Source organism: Tauraco erythrolophus, chromosome 2, assembly GCF_009769465.1.
Source record: "Tauraco erythrolophus isolate bTauEry1 chromosome 2, bTauEry1.pri, whole genome shotgun sequence".
NCBI lineage: Eukaryota > Metazoa > Chordata > Aves > Musophagiformes > Musophagidae > Tauraco > Tauraco erythrolophus.
In genome coordinates this window covers 123942294-123964162 of record NC_141466.1, presented here as the reverse complement: position 1 = coordinate 123964162, position 21869 = coordinate 123942294, and the positions used below count along the sequence as shown (strand labels likewise).

The following is a 21869-nucleotide window of genomic DNA, read 5'->3' as shown; positions in this document are numbered from 1 at the left end:
CTTCACCACATCCTGTCATTTAATCTAGTTGGCATGAACACAAGCTCTTTTGATCTATACTGTCTTTATCTCAGTGTAGATCTCATCTTCCCTATCTGTTATGTTATAAAAGCTTTAATCAGAGAGTTTAAGCTAGTCTTATTGAATTATATTATTTTTCCTCCCTAAACCAAAGCTACATCAAGCTCAGTTTCCTTCTTCCCATGTATTTTTACATCTGTATTTTGATTAGAAATGTTATGTTTCAAAAGGGAACCAAGAGTCTTCGTTTAGTAGGTTTAAAGTCATTCTAATTTAATTCGAGCACAGAAAAAAAAGACATTTCCAGAGCATTTCAACTGAAAGGTGAGTTTAAGTTCACCTGGGCTTAGGCTGCCACATACAGTGCCCCAAGTCCAGCAAACTGGTTTACAACATGGAAAATTTTGGAGATTACACTTCTTTTCTACTGTCTGAAGTGTCACTGCTACAGGTTTTTTAGTTCCTGAAGATGAGACATCCCTGTGGGTTAGCCTCAAGACTCTTATGCCTCTTCTGACCCTCTCTAGTGGCTGAGGCACAAACCTGACAGCCAGAATCTTCTGCTCTCTTCCTGGACTCACCATCCGCCTTGCAATAAATCACTATATACCGTCTATTCCTGCCCCACCTCCTCACTCCCTGCATGTATCTGGTCTCTGTAGAACACAGGCAGAGACAGAAGTTACCATAAGCATGCCACTGAGCCAGGCAGCTGCCTGTAACTGTCCTTTTGCAAGTAGTTGTTTTCTGATATGTCAGAGGAAACATCAGGTACTCACCCTGAGTGGCATGCGCACGCAGGCAGGCAGGTACTGCTGAGCAGACGTTCACGCTTCAGTTTACTCCTGCTACACCCTCTCCTGGTAACTTGCTGGTCTGTCTGCACATCAGGTTAGATTCATTAGATTACATTGCAAAGAAACAGGCCTCTCAATCACAAAATGCCTATCCCAGAAATGCCCAATGTGGCTGAGGCCCTTCAGACACAAGTGAACTACGCATACTAACATCTCCCAAGCTGGTCTGCTTGCTCTGACGTGGGATTTTGAAGAGCAACTGACATCATCTACCTGGATTTATCCGAAGCATTTGATACTGTCCCACATGACATCCTTGTCTCTAAACTGGAAAGACATGGTTTTGATGGATGGACCACTCGGTGGATAAGGAATTGGCTGGATGGTTGCACTCAAAGAGTTGTAGTCAACGGTTCAATGTCCATGTGGAGGCCTGTGACAAGTGGTGTTCCTCAGGGGTCAGTACTGGGACCAGTGCTATTTAACATCTTTGTTGGAGACATGGACAGTGGGATTGAGTGCACCCTCAGCAAGTTTGCAGATGACACCAGGTTGTGTGGTGTTGTGGACACGCTGGAGGGAAAGGATGCCATCCAGAGGGACCTTGACAGGCTGGAGAGATGGGTCTGTGAGAACCTCATGAAGTTCAACAAGGCCAAGTGCAAGGTTCTGCACGTGGCTCGGGGCAATCCCAAGCACAAGTACAAGCTGGGCGGAGAATGGATTGAGAGCAGCCCTGAGGAAAGAGACTTGGGAGTGCTGGTGGATGAGAAGCTCAACATGAGCCGGCAATGTGTGCTGGCAGCCCAGAAAGCAAATCATATCCTGGGCTGTGTCAAAAGAAATGTGGCCAGCAGGTCGAGGGAAGTGATTCTGCCCCTCTACTCAGCTCTCGTGAGACCCCACCTAGAATACTGTGTTCAGCTCTGGAGTCTCCAACATAAGAAGGAAATGGAGCTACTGGAGCAAGTCCAGAGGAGGGCCACGAAGATGATCCGAGGGCTGGAGCACCTCTGCTATGAAGACAGGCTGAGAGAGTTGGGGCTGTTCAGCCTGGAGAAGAGAAGGCTCCGGGGTGATCTTATAGCAGCTTTCCAGTACCTAAACGGGGCCTACAGGAAAGCTGGAGAGGGACTTTTTACAAGGGCGTGTAGTGATAGGACAAGGGGCAATGGATTCAAACTGAAAGAGGGGAGATTTCAATTAGATATAAGGAAGAAATTTTTTACATTGAGGGTGGTGAGGCACTGGAACAGGTTGCCCAGAGAAGTTGTGGATGCCCCATCCCTGGAAATGTTCAAGGCCAGGTTGGATGAGGCTTTTGGCAACCTGGTGTAGTGGAGGATTTCCCTGCCCATGGCAGGGGGGTTGGAGCCAGATGATCTTTAAGGTCCTTTCCAACCCTAACCATTCTATGATTCTATGATTCTATGATTTTAAAAGGACCGTCTCATACTCTGCTTTTTAATTACTTTGGCCATAACTTGACTTTAAACCTGCTATACCAAGAACTGTCATGAAATGGTCTGCAGCTCAGGCTACTCAGGTGCAGACAAACTCACTCCTGAAATAGTTTAAAATGTGACACTGCACAATTTTAGACAAACACATTTTAAACACAAGCTACAGACTGACCAGAGGTAACACAGAATTTCTCAGCTTGGCTCCAACGCAGCGTAGGTGTACTCTCACTGACTTAATCTCAACGAAGTCTGCGTTGATTTGGCATTTTCAGCACGGTTGCTGAATCTCTAGAGGTTTTAAGACAGAGACTGACAGAATAAAAGGGAATGTTCTCTGTGTTTGGATGTACTGGCTTTCCAGTAATTGCTAGAAAGGGCTTATGGTGGACACCTGATGAAAGTGTCTCCTTAGAAAGGCTGAATTATTTAATGAAGTATCTCTGCTCTCTCGTTAGGATGCATTAAAAGGCCAAAAAGAGCGATTAGTGTCAGAAGCAGCTGGAGTTGCAGATGGAGCAATTCTATGGCTTTATTTTCTCCCTTAGGATGAGTATAGATGCGTGTTGCAACCACCTTTTGCTTTTGGTCTGATTTTAGTGTCTGTATTTTAATCCTGCCGATGACTTATTAACCCTTTTGTTACAAGCAGCTTTCTAGCATCCTTCTTTGTGTTCATACCAGATTCACAGCAGAAGAACCTAGGCTATTTTTTAATTTATCTTGTCTTCTGTACGAGCATCTCCTTTTTCAGTGGCATTGTTTCTGGGAGCTGGAGTTGTCACAGCTGGTCTGGACATCAGGCCGTGGTGCTTTGCATGACCCAGGCTGTAAGCATAATGTTTTCAGTGAGGTCAACACTACGGGATTTGGCCTCCACATCTGCTCCACAAATAACATTGAGTCCGCAGGAGTCAATATATGGTTTGTACAATGAACCAGATACATCATAATGAAGGACTAATTATGGTAAATATTCCTGTCACTTTGACTGCTTTGGAGAAAATATTCAGGATTGTTTTCTGTTCTTTTGGGAATGACAGAGAAAAATCAATAATCATTCATAGGCCTCTCAAATGAAATGGCTTCCATTAAGTACCGGATGGCAGTATAGCTTTTCTCAGATAAGATTTTTGTATAGATATCCACATATAAAATCATAGTCTATTTTCAGAGTGGCACCAGCATAAAATAGTTTGATTATATGAGCTGTATCTCAGTCAGATTTTGGCTGGGATAAACGTAAAATCCTTAACTCCTCACTCTCTGCTCTTGAAAACCAACCAAGCAACACAGCCTTTTTAAGCAGAGAACGAATGCTGATATACCTAGTAAGCCTCTGAGTGAACTGCCTCAAGGAATGCCAAGACCTATGGCACTCAGTATAAGAACTCCAGTTACCCGAACAAAAGTACAAAACTGTAGTAGTTTGGAGCTAGTAGCAAATCTATAAGAAATGCAAACCACTAGAAGGAGACAAAGAGCCACACTGTATGGCTGTGAAATACTCCGACTCCAACCTGTGCTGCATTAACACTATACGTGGTTACAATCTTCTACAAACAGAGTTGGTTGAATCTGAACATTGATCAGCACGAGTTGTGTTTTCCTTTGATCTTATAATTGAAACAAAATACTGGGTTTAGGAAATAAGACTCTGGCAGAAACTTCCTACCTAATGTCTGGTAAATCAATTAAGTCTATGAATCAACTTCCCTCTGTGTATTTCTCAACCTGTGGTATGTGGATACAGAGGTAAGAATGAACTAAACATATGTCAAGCATTCCGAGGTCCTTGTAGACACTCGGCGCTCTGGAAGTGCAAAGTATTATTTTATTTAGAAGTGCAGGTCTTGCTATTTCTCTGCTAACCTTCAGACTGTTGCATTTCTGAATTTTTCAGAAAAAAATCTCTCCTAAATTCCCGTTTACCTACAGTGCATAATTCTGTAGTTGTACTAGTAAAAATGAACAAGATAAAATAATTAAGACTGTATTTTTGAAAATAAGAAATGGTTATGAAAATTCCGTGAAACTTCGTATTATTACACTAAAACTGTAGGAGTACCATTCCCTACCCCAGTGGTTCTACTATCCATATGTATGTCCCGCAGCCAGCTGAAAGGCTCTTAAAGAATTGCTGCGTTTGCTGTTTTCACAAATACTGTTAAAAAAAAAAAAAAATTGTATTGCTTTTGCAGCTATTTATAGTTGAAACTGAGAACCTAAACCTCTAAATCTCCTGGGGGAAAAGGAGATGACAAGATGTAAACAAGTAACTACTCTACCTGAAGATCTTTAGATATGCTTCCAGGTGGGAGTAGAGGGAAAGACTCTCATTTGCAGTTCATGCTGATATAATTAGAATAGACATAGTGCAGCACTTAGATGTAAACCAACTTATTAAAAAGCAAGCTCACTTTTGCAATATTTTAACTTACATCGAAGGCACAGAGAAGTGTGCTGAAGCCAGATAAGACCCCTAACTTCTAGTCCTGTTTTCCCTACAAATATGCTCTTCCGCTTTCCCCAGCCTTGACCTCGTCCTTCTTAAGCCTGGACCTGTTTTTCTCTTCCTCTAGAAACCCTGATGCTGTGCAAGCCAGCTCAGCACATTCCCTTCGGGCAACCAGCCATGGTTTAATCAGCCACATACACTCTGGCACAACCTATGGTTGAGAACAGGCCCTCTTCACCCACACTGAAGGATTCCAGTGATCCTATCTTAATCTGCCTCGGAGGGGACAGGCTGCAGACTTTAGTTCCAACAAGCTTCAGAGGAGATTGTGAACAGAAAGGAGGCAAAAGAGGTCTCTGGCTAGCAATGCCAATACTTCTGATGTGGACACTAACTTCTGTTTTACTATTTATCAGAATGTAAATCTGTAAAATGCGGATCTTTCCCTTGAGAGCCACGGATCTGTTCGTACAATCTTCCACTCAGCAAGCTCTTGCAGTCGAGAAATATTACCCCACTGCATTTTGAACCCAGATTTATTTGCTGAAATCTTGAGGAGAAACACAGTGGAAATCACAACCAAAACCACTGTTAGAAACCAACCCTCGTTCGAGGATGAGGTGAAGATGTGCAACCTCAGTCAGGAACTGCTGCCCTCCCCCTGGGATGCCTCCGTGTCACCAAGGAATCTCTGGCATTAAGGGACCACCTCTGAAACCAGTTGGTGCCTCGCTTTTTCCAGGAAGCAACCGGTAGTGTTTGGGAACAGCCGGAGGCATGTTTACCTCCTCCGCTTACAGGAGCTGGCTGCTGAAAAGCATCTTTTCTGCCCTAAGCGAGCGGCCCCGTTCTTATTGTTACGGACGGAAATCGCTGTCCACCGCCGCAAGCGGCGCGTCACCGGTACTGCCACCACAGGCGGTGCACACCCGCAGTACGGAGAGGACCGTGTGAACGTACGAGGAGCGGTCGCCCTCGCACCCGCCCCGATAACCCGGAGAGCCCCACGGCTGACACGCGCGTGGCCACTGACGTCACCGCTGCGCGCCGCAGGAGGCCCCACCCCCTCGTCGCTCTCCGCCGCCGCACCGCGGCGCGGGGGGTCGGGCCGGCTGCCGGAGGTAAGCGCGGCTCCTCCCGCCTCTCCCGTGTGCTCGCCCGGCGCGGGGGGCTGCAGAGGCGGTGTTCCCCCCGCCCCGAGCTGGGCCTGCCCGCCTTCCCGGGAGGGGCGGCTCGGGCTCTGCTGCAGCCGGCGGGCCGGGGCGGTGGCGGGCCCGGGGCCGGGAAGTGAGGGTCTGTCGTCGGGGTGGAGTTAGGAACGCAGTCGGGTCGCTTCCTGTGGTGTGAGGGCTTGTCGGAGGCGTTTGGGAAGAGGGGAGTGCGCTGTCGGGAGTCAGGGCCTCCGGGGGCTGTTCCCAAGCGGGTTGTCCTGACCCCGCAGGGGTTCGGCCCGTTGGGAAGGGACGCGGAGGCGGGGTTGGCAGGAGGGGGCGGCCGCGCGGCACGGCGGGGCCGTGTGCGGCTCCCAGGGCACGTCCCGCTCCTCTGGGGAAGTCTTGTGACTGAACGCGTTCGGGAAGTCGGCTCGGATGCTAAAATCCCATTTTACCGTGTCCCGAAAGGATCGGTGAGGTGTTTCGTCTTTCACAGAGAGGTGCGAGAAGAGGCGATTTTGGCTATAAGCTGTCGGGAAAGCCTCGGTTTTTACGCTTACCTGCTTCACCTGGTTCGCGTGCGGTCGGAGGACCTGTGTGTGGCCCTCGGAGCTCAGCTAAGCTTCCAGGGGAGCGGGAAGTCAGTGTAAAACCATCCAAGTTGTTCTGCTGTCGCTGCCCAGGACGCGCGGACATTCCTTCGTAACTCGCAGAACGGAGGGACAAGCTGTGTGTGGTGCTGATTTTGTGAGCGTACATACAGTTTAATGTGTGACTTGTTTAGTTATTCCTGAGAAAGGGAATGTAGACCATAGGTTTTCCAGCTGGAGGCCATGCCTTGAGGATGGCTGTACCTGGGCAGGTTGGACTGTAGGCAGTAAACTCTTACGTTCCTATTAAAAGTTGTAAAATAGAGTTGCAACTGAAGGAGCCTTGAGAACTCGGGAAGTGGTGTAAGGAGAGCGTGGTTTTCAGAAGGAAGATACGGTTTGCATGGACAGGCCATAGTTAAAACAGTTCATCAGCACTCTTTTCCTGTGACAGAAGGACACGTGACACTGAAATTTTAAAATCTAAATTTTAAATCTAAGCTCCAGTACTTTGTAATAAAGTAGATTTGCTTACAGTTCTCTCACGTTGCTGCGAAGGCAGAGATGTTCCCTTCCTTTTGCTTTGTCACAGCACTCTGACTGCAGCTTTAGTTACTGCTAGCAACTTAGAAGGGACTTTGACTTGCAAATTAAACTTTAGATTATGCTAATTAAAAGGCCTCATTTTTGAGACAAACAAACATGGAAAGATTTGACTGCAAAATAAATCAAAATTGAAAGGTGTCTGGCACGTTTCTTCGTTTTAAAAATATAAAGGAACACTTCCAATCTAAAATACTTGGATATTGCTAATCCTGGGGCAGTATGACCCTTGCTAAAGAAATCAGAAAGCACTTAACACAAGGCTGTACCCCAGAACAAGAGAAACTTGCAAGTGATTGTTAGAATTCTTAAGCTTCCTATCAGAAATGCGGTGCAGAAATCACACAAACCTTTCCGATAAGCACGTTCCTCTCTGAAGTGGTTTAAGTTTTTTTAGAATCAATTCTTCACCTGTGCACAGTTGGTCTGCTTTTCCTATGAACTGTCAGCATTTAGTAAGATTGTTTGTTTAACAGCAGCAGTAGAAAATTGTGGAATGGAATGGTGAACTGAGGAAAACATCAGTTCCTTTAAATAAATAAACAGTGAACTGGAATGGTACTGGTCACCACAGCTGCAGGTAGAGACTGCAAAACCAGAGCTGGAAAAGGCAGCACAGAATAAAGAAACAAAGGTCACTGATTGAGGGGTAACAACGAGAGTCAAGCTTGATATTGCTAACTTTAGAGGTGATGCCAAGGGGGATGTGATAACAGACTGTGAAAGCTTTGAGGTTACGGGCTTTATTACCTTTGTCTGAGCTCTCTTTGTTCCCTGTAACTTCACTTTTCCTTATTCTACATGCAGGCTTGCTGTGAGGCATTCTGCTGGGCCTCACGGTACACATTTAGCTCCCCATGCATACGTTTCTGCATAAGCTCCATTTTTCTGTGCTGGGAAATTGCTTGGGTTCCTCTTTCCCAGCTTCCTCTATTCTCCCAGTTTTTTGTTCCCTCTTCCATGTCAGGCTGTGGTTACTGCCATGCCCTTTCTTCCTGTGCCAGGCCAGCATGCATCTCTGTTCTCCATCCTACGATGTTTTATTTCATCTAATTCAATCCCTCTGAAAAGTCCATGTCTCCAAATGAATTTTCCCTATTAGTCCCTCATTTCTGTGATTTTGTGCATCCCTTCGCCAATAGTAGTTGATCTCCTTTTTGTCAGGTTCTCAGCTGTTAAATTCTATTTAGGGGATAAGTAGAAAAGATTTTTGTTGTTTTTCTTCTGCCTCAATAAGATCGATACGCGTTCTTGTGTGATCTAATCTAGGTGGTCCTGCTCAGGCAGGGGGATTGGACTAGATGATCCTTTGAGGTCCCTTTCAATCCCTAACATTCTGTGATTCTATGATTCTGTGATACTTAGAGCGCAATGTCCCACAGTTACTGTGTTATAATAAGCCAAAAAAAGGGGAAAAATACTTCCCGTAGTTGAACGGAGTCTTGTTAGCACAGTCCAATAATGAGCAGCCAAAACTAGACTGGGGTTCTAAACAGTAGAGAAAGGTAAACACAGGAAGTTGAATTCTAATAAAAGGAAGTACTTCTTGACACATCGTGGAACTGGTGGCTCAAGCAAACAATGGAGCCTAGCAGTGTAAAAGGATTAAAAGACTCGTTGGCTTTAATCCTGGCTATTCATGGTACTGATACTAGTGGAGGGTGGCAGCAAATTTTCGAAGAGGTAGTAAACTCCATCGTTTCAAGCATGCATTAGCTAAAGACTGGAGGCAGGTTATTTCCCATTCACTGCAAATTTGGTAGGACAGAAGGATTCCGTATGGATTGCTGTCAGGAACAAAACCCCATTGGAATACAGAGATGCTGAGTTTCATCCGCCTTGACAATGTGTGAACTATTTTATGCAAGGAGACAATATTTCACTGTACAAGAAGTTCTTGCCAGGTTCAGTGCAACCAAAAAGTATGTTTTAAAGACCAGTTTAGAGGAACAAATTTACCATCACTTTAAGGCCCCAGTCTTGAACTGAGCTGTGCTAGCAATAGTCTGTGACAGCTTTTAGGAAGACCTTGCTAAGACGTGTTCTGGACATACCTAAGGAAAGCTGGTTTTATCATGGTACTAAGATGGGTGTACTGGAGCTGAACAAGAGCCAGGGTATGTTGGATTTGTTCAGAAGAGGAAATTTCTGTGTTATCAAAGATGTGGAATCTAGGACAGCTGATTGACTGCAGAGAGAATAAAAATGTTTCACAAGTCATGCAGATCGAGTTGAAGGTTTACATCCGAGCTGGTTTGTGTGGATGTAGTTGGGGCTGCAGCGAGTATGGGTTCTTTAAGCCAAGCTGAGATACCCGTTTTCTCGTGTGATATCCACCGTGGGCTGAAGTGTAAGTAAGCCTCAAAAATATTATTTCCTCCCTTTAAATTTTTGTCATCTTTTAAGATGGATCAGAAGAAACCTTGCACATCCTCTACAGGTTGAAGAGACTTTATCTCAGTGGCATCAGCAAGAGCCTGATGGCTGTGAGCTGTTTTGTAAGGTTCTTCTGTGCACATTGAGATGCTGACTGGAGCCTAGCTTCGAGGGCAGGGTTAAAAATGATTGGTTGGCTGTTGCCTGATTGTAATGTAGTGCAAATTGTGCACTGGGTAACTACCATGGCTTGAGATGGGATATTTTTAAGGGAATCAAGATAAGGCCTTTGGTGCATCCTTGGTACTTCATGGTAGGCTTAATTACTTTTGCAGTGGAAATCTTTCTTGCAAGCAAGATTGTGAGTTGACGTTGCAAGAGTGCTCTGACTAATGGTACTAGATGTGCTCTCCAGCTGCTCCGAGCTGGCTTGAAAGGCATCAGTAGCGAAACAGGTCTGTGGACATGGTGATGACTAGTGGACAACTAATTATTTATTATGCAGCAGTAATGCTGAGGAGTCTCTGTCACAGATTAGAACTTGTCATACTTAGAGCTTTGCAAACATAGAATAAAAGTGGGTTTCTCTGCCCAGAAGAGGTTTGCGATCAAAGAACTTAGTCATGATCTCTGGTAACTTTAAATTTAAGATACTTGTTCCTTGTTGCTCTGTTATCCTACAGCCACAGCAGTGAACCATAGTGCTAGAGCAGAAGGGACATCTCTGCTGTGCTTGCCCATCAGCTATGTTCACTGCAGGTTGTGAGTCAGAACTCGGGAGAGGGAGGACAGTGTCAGTTTTTAGGAGCTGACAGAGATGGTTTGTCATACTGATGTTGCTCATGCATTTGTTTTGAATTGGAGAGCGTTTTTATATGCCCTGACAAAAACATTTTGGGTTCATTTTGTTTTTTCTCTATATAATCTGTAAATATCCTTGAAAAGAAGGAAAGTCTAATCTGATTTTTGTTAGAAGAATAATCTGGAAAAATAAAAGATCTGAGCTCAGTATGAAGACAAGGCTTAAGAAATAGGTAAGAATTAACGTGAAGTGAGTTGCAATATTAAGCAGAATGAAGGATGCTAATTTACTTTTGTATCTTCTGTTTGCATGTTACAAAATACTTAAAATACATCATTTTTATCCTGACCTTGGCAGTTTTAATTCCAGTTGAAAACCTCATGCAGGACATTAACACTGAGTATTTTTTAATTCTTTTGGAGTTTCCTTTTGCCGCATTGATATATGCGTGTAGCTTCCATTACTTTTGCCATACATCTTCAGGGAAATCTCTCCTGGAGGTACCCAGGGCCCAACTAGAGTTTATATCTTTCAGTATGACAGATACAGTTTTGCTGTGGGGGTGGGCGGGAAGGGAGGTTCGGTTTTGCTTTTTAAACCTGCTGGCAATTACCTTCTAAGGCTTATGTTAAAACACCAGATATATTCAAAGATTATTCATAAATGCCACCTGCAAATTGTCTGCAGTTTCCCTTTTCCTTTTCTTACCTTTGTATGGCAGTCATGGGTGTGCTTTTCTTGAAAGGTGTCTGCAGAATTTTTCTCTTCATTCTCCTGAAAGATAAATGTGAAGATGGACGATTTCGCTAGTTTTATTGTGCACAATCATCTGTATTTTGTTTTTGTTAAACTTTCTAAATACAACATTTAACTCAGTTGGATCTTAGATCAGTAGTCACATTAGCACTACAGCAAACTGCTTCTGGTTGTCACCTGTTTAATTTTTTTTATACAGTCTGCAGAAGATGATTTATTTTCTCTTGCTTTCTTTTCATACTTATGCCTTTTCTGTGCTTCATAATGTCTGATATTTACCTTTCTTCCCTTTTTGCAGTTTTAGTGTATTGCTCTGATTTATACTGTGTTGACTGGAAAGAAAACAAGGTGTTCCTTGTTACATAATTTTACATAAATGTAGTCATATTTCTAAATAAATGAGGATGTCTTCAGAATTTTTCAGAAATTTCAGAATATTCAGAAATGTTCCAGCTGTGGAAACTCATTTTATGAGACAATTTTTGATCAGACTTAAATGCAATCAGTTTCCTCATGAAAAATGGTTTACTTTTGTGATTTTAAGTCCTTTTCTTCCTCAAATATATTTCTCTTTTATGCTGTTTTCCCAAAAACTACATGGTGTTTTTTGAGCTCAGAGTTAAAAGGGAAAGCTGTTTCTGGTAGATTGATGTTATGAGGTCATACCATGTCTTTCATCACTATTTGTTTGCCTCAGTGTCCTTAATCAAAGTAGGCCTTTTCTGTTTTCTGTTTATGGGTTGTGAACTCTTCTTTACATTCTCAAAATTAAAGATCTTATAAAGTATATTATCATCATGCACACAACCACAGATTATGTTCTGCATCATGTTATTACTTGATAATGAAAATGCTGTCTTATCCTTATTTCCCTTTGACTTTCCCATTATTCACATGCCTACCCAGCAAATATTTTCATAAATTCTCTTATCTGAATATTTGCACTGTCCTTAATTATTTAAAGTGGAACCTCTGTGCCAAACAAAATTTGGTTGAAAGGCAGCAAATCCAAGAGAGAAAACCTGCATAGTAAACATCAATTTCAGCAACTGAATTAACTTTCTATTTGTTCAAAATATAGAGAGGAACACTTGTAAAACTTGAGAAGAATCTTGTTTGTGGTTCAATAACTGAAACCTAACTATTGAGGGCAGTATAGCCTTTAGGTATGTTTAGAGAGTCACTTAGTACCTTCCATCCTTGGCTTTGTCATTCTGCAGGTGTGACTCCGCAGTCTGGGTGTTGATTTTGGCAGAAACAATTTTGTGGAGTTTCTAGCGTACATGTTTTCTAATGTAGTGTAAGTTTGTTCTTGTTGATTTAATGTTATCAAAACTATTTCAGGCTGTTGACTGCTGCCTTATTGTTGGCATGTGCCAACACTGTAACATATCCTGCTTGGAGATTAGTAGCGCTGAAACAACAGTCTAATGAAAAGAGAGAGGTCCCTACTCAGCAGGAGTAGGAACTTGCTAGTTCCTGTTGAAATGAACAGAAAACTCAAGTTCAACAAATTCTTCCGCCTCCCTGGGCAGAAGGAGTGGATTTATCAATGAACACGGGCTAATACGCAGCCTTGTTCCATGGAAGGCTGATGCATTTTTTTTTCCTTTCCTTGCTAATTGGCAGTGTCAAGTTAATACTTTGTGATAGGAGGACAAAGTTAATTCTTTCTGGTTGATGAGACAGCAGTTGTGGAAAAATACATTTTGGACTGTATCTGTTATTTTTCCTTCTATCTTTCTAATCTTTCTCTGTCTTATTCTTTAGGTCTACTTGGGATACTGGAAAGAATATCATGTATGCTCTAGTGACTGTTTATCCTTGCAACTGCTGTAAAATAGCTTGAGGTAGTTTTAATTGGTAACACATTCCTGCTACAGGAGTTTGTTGGTGGTTTGGTTTTTTTTTTCTTTTTTCCTGCAGTTGCTGTATGTCCAGATAGAGAGAAGTTGGAATTTATTAGTATGTTCATGCATGTCCATCAAATTAGGACCACAGTAGATCAAGTATTGTAGTGATGGTAAACTCTGTAGCTGATTGTTGGATTGGATTACGCCTCTCTCCCTGTATGTGTAAATGTGTACTGACAGATACCTTCTAGCCAGGCTTGACTGTATTAACAGCTGGGAATTCTAGTTTCTTCTGTAGCTTTGAGAATTTTTTGTGCTGTCTTATATGACTAGAAGTTAACAACAGACAGTGTTTCTGGACTCTTTTAATCAACCTAACAAGGGTGATTATAATGCAGGTGGCCAGGACAGAATGAAACACAAGCCATACTATCGTAAATGTCAGAAATAATTGTACTAGTATTTTGCCTTTTCATGGGCAGCATCTTGGAGGGCCAGCTCAGCTTTTTTGCTTAGGTCTGCTGCAGCTGACTGGAACAGTATTTACGTGTATGAGTTACGTGTTGGGGTAGGGTGGAGACCTTGAACACGTTATGGTTAGCGTTGCGATTCTGTACTCAGTCTGAAAACCAGCTCTGACCAGGAGTCATGCAGCTGAGTAGAATCATAATTCTAACCTATGCCAACAACAGCAGTGAAACTGGGCTTGTTAACTGGCTGATTGTATTTCTGGAATCACGCTGGTGCGGTTAGAACTGGAGTTGCAGACAAGCTTGAGTAGCTCTGCACTGTTTTTCCTCCTGTTTGACCTCCAGGAGACAATATAAATAAAAGAAACCTCTCTCACACATACCACGCTCTTGCCAGGAAAAGGGAAAGATCAAATCTTTATCTAAAACAAACTCCAGTGATGTGACAGCTGTTTGCTGTTTCCTTGCTGTTTGCACTGGCTGTGTGGCTTCGTGTTCATAGATCAAATTTTCAAAGTGTAGTTTCTCCAGTTTATGTTCTCGCTCTCTGTACTCAGCGGCTGGGTAGTGGGATTACCACACTGATCCTAAGTAGGAAGGATTGCAGCGATCCAGGTGCTCCCACTGTTCTTGATGCAGCTCACCAAATGGGCAGGAAAACCACATATTTCTTCCTCTCTTCCCTTATAACATTGAAAAAATTGTTGCTTAATGAGTAGAAGTTGTAGAAAGTAACACAGCTTTAAGTAACATTAACTCCCCAAGAGAATGTGTGATTTTTTGATTTGAGAGGAGTGAAAGATATCGATGGTAAGCCAGCAGCCAGATGGCTTGGCAGTAGCCATGCCATGTTACCATGAATGCGGAGATCAAAAAAGAAGTGTTTTGGGATTTTCCACATTTTTGTTTATCTCACAGTTGCTGTGCATAGATGCGTCTACAAGATTTCCAGAGTATTCTGAAATCCCAAAATCTCCTCAGCTTTGTTAAGAGTTATATTGCAGATTATAATACCCCATAGAGAATCGGGAAAACTGGATACAGAGTTCACAAGAATTTCTTGGACCAACTCCTAAATTTAGCATTGGAAGATGTAATTGACCTTGACATAACTGGTGCTGCATAACCGCTTTAAAGCTGAAGTAATGTCTGTTTCTAAGATAGGCTGAAATCATAACCCTGGGTTTTTTTTGTTTGGTTGTTTGTTTTTTGTTTGGTTGTTTGTTTTTGTTTGGTTGTTTGTTTTTTGTTTGGTTGTTTGTTTTTTGTTTGGTTGTTTGTTTTTTGTTTGGTTGTTTGTTTTTTGTTTGGTTGTTTTTTGTTTTGTTTCGTTGTTGTTGTTGCTTTTTTTTTTTTAGTGTCCTGCCTGTTCTTGGTGTAGCTCTTTATATACTGTGATTTATAGAGCACTTCCTTTAAACAAGCAAATAATTTCTTTCTATCACAGACCATAAAAGCTAAATACTGGTTTGGGACTGTTACAAGAATAGGTACTACAGTCATGTCATTTGTAATGCTCCTTCATGCCATTTTGCACAGCAACTAGGAGATATCCCTGAAATTATAGGACCTTTAACTGTGTCACTATTGACATTACCTGCTGGAACTCTTCAGAAGCAGGCATTTCTTATAATATTTAATGAATGAACGCTCATGCTTTGCATTGTAAAATACAATCTTCTGACTCTGTAGGGACTTAATGAAAAGGATTATTAGTTTTGTTTCCTCTTTCCAGATGGAAATGTCAGAAGATGATATTAATACGGAGGAATACCCCACTGAAATTCATGATTATCTTGCAGCATTTGAAAAATCTCTTGGTTCTGTAGATGAGATGCTGAAGAAAATGATGTCAGTTTCCAGGAGTGAGCTTCTTGAAAAGGTAAATAATCTTTTGACAACCTTTTTGTTATTAATCCAAGAATACCTGGGAACCCAAACTGAAATAAAAAGGTCTGTTAGGCTAGCCACTGCACAGAGAAATAACAGACATAACGCTTCCTACCCTTGATTCCTAATATTTTAAATTCTTACATTTCTAAGATATCCAGATGGTCTTACAAACTAAACAATGAAATATATGCTCTTCCGAGCTGAAAAGTGATGATCCTTCCAGTGAGTCATTTAGGTAGCGGACATTCTAGCTTATTTCTGACCTTCCTTGAAGTGCACACTGAGTGCTCTTTCATAACAGAGAGGTCATTCACATTTTTGTCTGAGACCTTTTCCAAACAAACTTAATGGAACTTGGTATACCCAGAAGGATGTAAAGGTGAACTGACAGCAGTGAGAATTGATCTAATTCTAGAAGTCTAGACTTAGAGAACCTGGTGCTTGAAAAACTGAGCTGTCTCCTCCAGCTATGTTCTAAGCACAAGTCTGTAAAATGTGCGTTTTTTTCAGGGCATAAAGACAGGGCAAGGTACTGCCTGAAGACTTCGTACAAGCCTCTCTGCCTTTTAACATTTAAAGCCTAACGTGTAATTTCTTTCTTTAGGGCAAGAAAAAGCCAGCACATGAGGGAACTTCTTTATCCTCTGAGGATTTCTAACACAAATAAATTATGAAGAAAACAGTCTTGACAACACCGATCTTTTGACAGTATCCATGTTAGAACTAGTGAGCAATGATGTTATCAGAGTTTCTGGAAATCCTATAGGATTGAAACAATAAATTGACTTTGACAGTCAAGGAAAAAAAACCCTCATTACCTTTATTCTTCTTTTTCTTTACAGCCCTAAGTATTCCAGCATGCACTGAACACACAGTCTACCATGTGTAGTGTTAATGTTCATTGACTGTCTGTAGCATACTATATCCACATTTGAGCTTCAGCAATCTTAAGACTTTTTTTTTTCTTCCATTGATAGCAACAACTATTTTGATTAAATTTCTGTGGAAAAATAGAGAACTTATTTCTGACTGTAGGAACAGTAGTCTAAGAGCTCCGTGTCAAGAGATTTTTGTGCTTTTGGGCATATGGGACTGGCATTTAACATCAGACTGGGAAAACGACCTGTATACTCGCAGAGGAGAGAATGGTTCTGGGATGGCACGGAAATAGGCATAGACATGGTCTCTGTGAGCTTGTGGTGCAAAAATGGGCTCATTCAGCGTGTATTTTTCCATGAACGCATTCACAATTATAAAATGTGCCTATTACTAAAATCTGTGCACATCTTGCTTAAAAATGTGCAAATTTGTTTTTTTTTTCATTCTAGTTAGAGCCTCTTGAGCAAGCAAAGCTGGATTTGGTTTCAGTGTACACATTAAATTCAATGTTCTGGGGTAAGTACATGGAAGGAGGAAAAAGTAGTATTTATGATTGCCATTTGAACACCTTCTAGACAGCTGCAAAAATTAAATAATCATATTTCATAGCCAAATAATTAGAAACTCGTAATTACCCTGAGGACCCAAATTATTGCCATCTGTAGGGTAAATGATATTGAAACTCCAAATCAAAAATTGCTGTTTACAAAAGCTGTCTTTTTACATGCATGAGGATTTTTCTTTCTCTTTTTTTTTTGTGGCAAGCTTTTCTGTCCTTTTAAGGACAGAAAGTTTAATCATGTTGTATTTTTTTGTTTAGCTGCAATATTTGATGATAATAGTTTGTCAGATACTTAACAGCACAGTTAACTCCAATTTTTATTAATGGTTTTATGTGGAAACTACAGTTTGTCTATGTGACTGATTGACTGGGTCCTCAGTCATGCCAGCTTTCAATTTCAAAAAAAACATGTTTTTTTTTCTTGTAGTATATTTGGCTACTCAGGGAATCAATCCAAAGGAACATCCAGTGAAACAAGAATTGGTAAGATTCTTACACTGCGTGCACTGCAATATCTTACTTGGCCAGGACAGTTAACTCATATAGAAGTAAAAAAATATTTATATCTATGTTTAAAATTGATATGTAGCCATAATAGCATGCATATGCTACCTGGTGCTATGTAACTGTTCATAAGTGCTGCTGGGCTCTCTAAATTAAGTCAGTCGTATTTTTAGTTCCAAACAGGACTGTTTAAAGCAAAGTTGTAGAGTGTGCTGAAATTAGAAAAGAACAAGAAGAGAATGGTGTCATCTTTTCTTTTCTCTACCTTTGTTTGAGAATTGGATTCTGAACAGAGCAGCTTTTCACTTCTATCTGTTAAACGGAAAAATGTTACATGACTGATAGTAATTTATAACTTCCAGTACGGCATTTTTTTCTTATAAATACTTGGAATCATGTTAATCTCTGAGGCTGCCTTTTCTTACTTTGTATGACTCTAAAAGTATAGTGTGGTTGATTTACTAGGGAAGACGGGAAAGAGCCCCCTCCCCCTTCCAAGTCCTCCATTAATTCATTTTCTCAGCAGTAAAGAATCCAGTTCAGCAACAAAGCTAAAAGCTTTTTTGGCACCAGTTGTATGTGTATTGTCCAGTAATTCTGCATTAGTGACATATTTACAACCTGTAATAAATCTTTTAGGTTTGTCTTTATATTCCATTTAGATGCATGACTACAGTATAGAAGGCTGGCTATCTTGAAAATTCTGCTGACTTAAAAAATCAAATCATTTAGCCTGAAGAAAAAAATAGAAATCAAAACTTATAGCTACCCATTTTAATTCCTGTATAAATGAAAATATTAAATGTGGGTAATTGTAAAATACTTAGCTTAAATGTAATCCTTACATAACCAGCGGAACGGAAGATAGGACTGAAAAATGTGGAAAGCCAGCCTGAATAACAAGAATACTTCTATTTTTAATTCTGTGAGGTTTTCAGTAGTCTAGACTGTATCATATTAAAAAATGGATCAGTTAATATTTCATGAGCTTTCAGTCAGTTTCTTGTTCCTTCTGTATTATATACTGTCTGAATATTGTGTTAATTTAGCGATACTAAAAAATAAATTTTATCTTTTCTGCTATGGATGTTTTATGCTGGTATTTTACTTCACAATTGCCAATTGTTTTAAGTCTGAAGAATGAGAATTATCATAGGCTAGATTCTTATCCAGTTCTCTTTTCCAAGTACCAAGGTGAATGAATGCACCTTCCTTCCTTCCAAGAGCATTATTCTTATTCATGTGGAAAGGGAATAAGAAAAGATTTTTGTCACAATTGTTTTGTTTTTAGAATTGCTCTCCTTGTGTCTGTACAGGGAATACAGGGAGATTCAAACTGTATTAATAAAACTCAAATTGAAGCTATCAGAGTTCATTTCTTTTGTCACGTTGATGTTTGTCAGCTCCTTTTTCCCGTGTTGATACATGTAGGTTTGCCATCTGTTCTCATTAGCCATCTCAGTCACCAAAGAAATATTACAGTCTGTCATTAGTTCAGACTCTGTAAAGCTGTCCTCATTAAAGCCATGTTTTTGATATGGAAAGAGTGGCCAACATTTTGACAAAGCAGTTGCTTATAACGGTCGCTGAAGAATTGAAAATCAGTTCTGTAGTGCAGGTCTTGTAACTTTTGTTCCAGATTCAAAAGGCTGTCCATGGCTTTGTGAGAAATGTGCAGGTTACATAACATCAACATTTATTTAGTTAGCAGTATGCATAAATGTTCTATTAATCCACATATATCATTCACGTATCAGGTAGAGCGCTCATATATGTTACTGTTGTCTGTATTACAGTTACACCTAAAGCCCTAGAGTTGAAGGCCATATTAGGCTAAATCTGTAGACATGAAATCTATCAGCCAACCTTTAATATATTTTACAGAATTATTGTACATGTCCTCTCTAGTCAGTGAAGAGAAGCAGGCACTTAACAGAGGGTGATTCCCATCTTAGAGGGGTTTAGTTGCCCTCTCAAAGTAATTTTCTTTATTGATTGCAGAAGTAGATGAGGATGAGTCGGCACATAAATGAGATTGTTAAACTGGGAGATTATACTCAGGTGGGACTGAATCCAACCTGCGCTTTGTTCAAAAAAAGCTCTAGACACCAAATGGCCATGGTAGGTTAACACAGCAAGAAAGTATCCCCTTGCTTTATGGAGTGGCAGTGGAGACAGGCTTTTTTATTTATGGTCATAAAGGGAAGTTCTGGTACAGCTGGAAATTCATCAGGCTGCCTGAAATAAGCCCCCTTGACCATTTCAGGATCCTAACCACAAGACTTGCATGTAGTTGCATGTGTAACACCTTTGATTTTGTGTAAGATGCTTTTTGGCTTTGCTTGGACATGCTGAATTCTCTTCTTTTTTTTTTTTTCATAGACCGTAGTCAGATAGTGTAATTCATCTATAAATATGTCAAATATCTAAATACTATTTTGCCGTCTTTATGTAGGCCAAACTCCAAGTTGAGTTCAGTATTTTGTTTTCTAACTTTGCTTGCAAGAGCAATTCTCATCTCACTGTAAATTAGATGCAGAGTCTTCATCTCTGTAGGACTTCATGTTCCTATGATGGTGGATGTCATGCAAATATTAGTATGGTAGGTACCTGTGACGGAAAAATCTGCTAAAGAGGAAGCCTCAAGTTTGCAAAGAGCGTAGTATATATATTTAAATGATGCTATTTTTCTAGTTATTATAGTTATAGAAATATACAGTCTGAAAAGCTTCCACTCATTCATTTTATTTTAGCAGTAATCTTGGGAGAACGGTGTGAACTATACTTTTCCTTTTTTTTTCCCTTCCCTAGGAGAGAATAAGAACATACATGAACAAGGTCAAAGAAATAGCGGACAAGAAAAAGGCATCCAAACTTGATAAAGGAGCTGCTTCTAGATTTGTAAGAAATGCACTCTGGGAACCAAATGCTGAAAATGAACACACCTCCAAAACTCCTGCTAAAGGAAAAAGAGAAAGATGGACTAAATTTTTGTTTCCCCTTACATAAATTACAGACACCTAGAACTTATTTCAAAACTTATTTTGCATACTGTATGCATCTTGCAGAGGTGCCGTATAGAAACATCTTTACTATACTTGACTTCTCCAGGATTGTATTTTGTCCAGAACACTTGTCACTGAGGTGATCACATTATATGTGTATCTGAAAGTGCCATTTGATGCTACAGAAGTAACATTTCGTTTTTCAAATAATACTGCCCTGACATACACTTGCTGGTAATAGATACTAGTGATGGTTTTGCTCATAATGCCCAATAATTTTTTTTTACTGCAGAATGATTGACACTTTTTTGTATGTATTTAATCTCCTGAATATTAAAAAGTTTCAAACAATGCTATCCAGTTTGTGGTCTTTATGCAAGAGCTGTGTTTACTTTCTCATTACATCATTGTGTGAAATGCCGTACTTGTAGAGTTTTGTAAGGTTTATTCACTGTGTTAAACTGTTTCCTTTACAGCTTCTGAACTTGAACATATGCCATATTTCCTTACTTCTGTTGCCTCTGAGAAAACTGAGCTTCAAGGGCCACAAGCAAACAGCCTGGATTCCACCCTAAGCCACTGTGTCTAGTCAGCGGAAAAACAGATAGCCCCAAAGGGCAATTTGTAGGGCCTGAAAAAAGGAGCAAGCTGGGGACAGCTATTGGGAAATAGCACATGCAGGAACTTGATTGGAATTTTGGCTGCAGTGCTCATCTCTTACTGCTGACGCTGAGAGAGAAAGAACTGTGCTCTGAGGTGGTAGGAGTGTGGTCGTCTGTTGCTATTTCTTCAGTCTTCATCAGGGAGGTGTTCTCTGGTGCAGTAAAACTACTGCTCAGTTTTCAAAATGCTCTATTTGTTTTCCTAAAAACGTGAAGCTTAGTTGTTTAGGAGAGGTGGTGTGTTAGTTTCTTCAGAAGAACCTCACTAGTTAATTTTTCAATACACTGCAAGGCAAAACTCAAAATTCAGCTCAAAAGCTATTTAACAATTAGCTGTAACCTAACTACTTAGGAAAAATGGATACTTCAGTTCACCAAAATGCAGTTTGGGTAGCAGTGTACAAAACTGGTTGGGAAATATTGTTGGTGTGAAAGACTAAATGTTAAGAACAAATGAATCCAGTAAGCCTACAGTACTGGAAGCGGAATGATATTCAGTGGATGGTTTCTGTCCTTACAGAGCTGTGCTGCATCACGCAAGGCAGAATATGGACTAAATTGAAGCAGGTGCCAAAATGAAGGTTCTCTTGTCATTTACTATCTAAAAATACATATTTGAAAGCAAAAGTTCAATACATTGACAACATTATTAAACTCAAATAATTTTTGCATATCTTTAGAAACTTTTTGAGTGACTGGTATGAATTTACGCATTTTTGTTTGTGATAAATTCTTTGAATAAATAGCAATTCCTTCAATCCAACTAACAAGAGAACTTGCTTGTATATATGTTCATGTAGGTACCTAACTTCTCTGCCTCAAATCTGCAGGACTGCTCATGTGAATATGCATGTGAAAGGCCCCTAAACATTTGCCAGCTGAAAGCTAAAATGAGAATGTTTTATTTCTACGGGTTAATGTCATGGTTATGCTAAATGAAAGAGCTGTTGGACTCAAAGAGTGGGGTTTTTTTTTGTGTGCAATTAAGGTTAAAAATGCAAAAGACCTCAAGTATGTTCTTGAC

The 21869-nt window shown here is 40.7% G+C and overlaps 1 protein-coding gene across 3 annotated transcripts; it reads left to right on the top strand.

The window, feature by feature from the left end:
• The first annotated feature begins 5825 nt into the window (after positions 1-5825).
• Positions 5826-20525, top strand: C1D (C1D nuclear receptor corepressor). Of its 3 annotated transcripts, none has more exons than XM_086631873.1 (5): positions 5826-5857; positions 15076-15222; positions 16562-16628; positions 17102-17157; positions 19990-20525. In XM_086631873.1, the coding sequence occupies exons 2-5, from the start codon at positions 15076-15078 to the stop codon at positions 20185-20187; spliced, it is 468 nt and encodes a 155-aa protein (XP_086487999.1). In that variant the 5' UTR covers positions 5826-5857; the 3' UTR covers positions 20188-20525. The 3 variants fall into 3 exon arrangements, with proteins under 3 accessions (XP_086487999.1, XP_086488001.1, XP_086488000.1); XM_086631875.1 differs by lacking the exon at positions 5826-5857 and adding an exon at positions 10413-10493; XM_086631874.1 differs by lacking the exon at positions 5826-5857 and adding an exon at positions 12968-12982.
• Positions 20526-21869: the final 1344 nt, after the last annotated feature.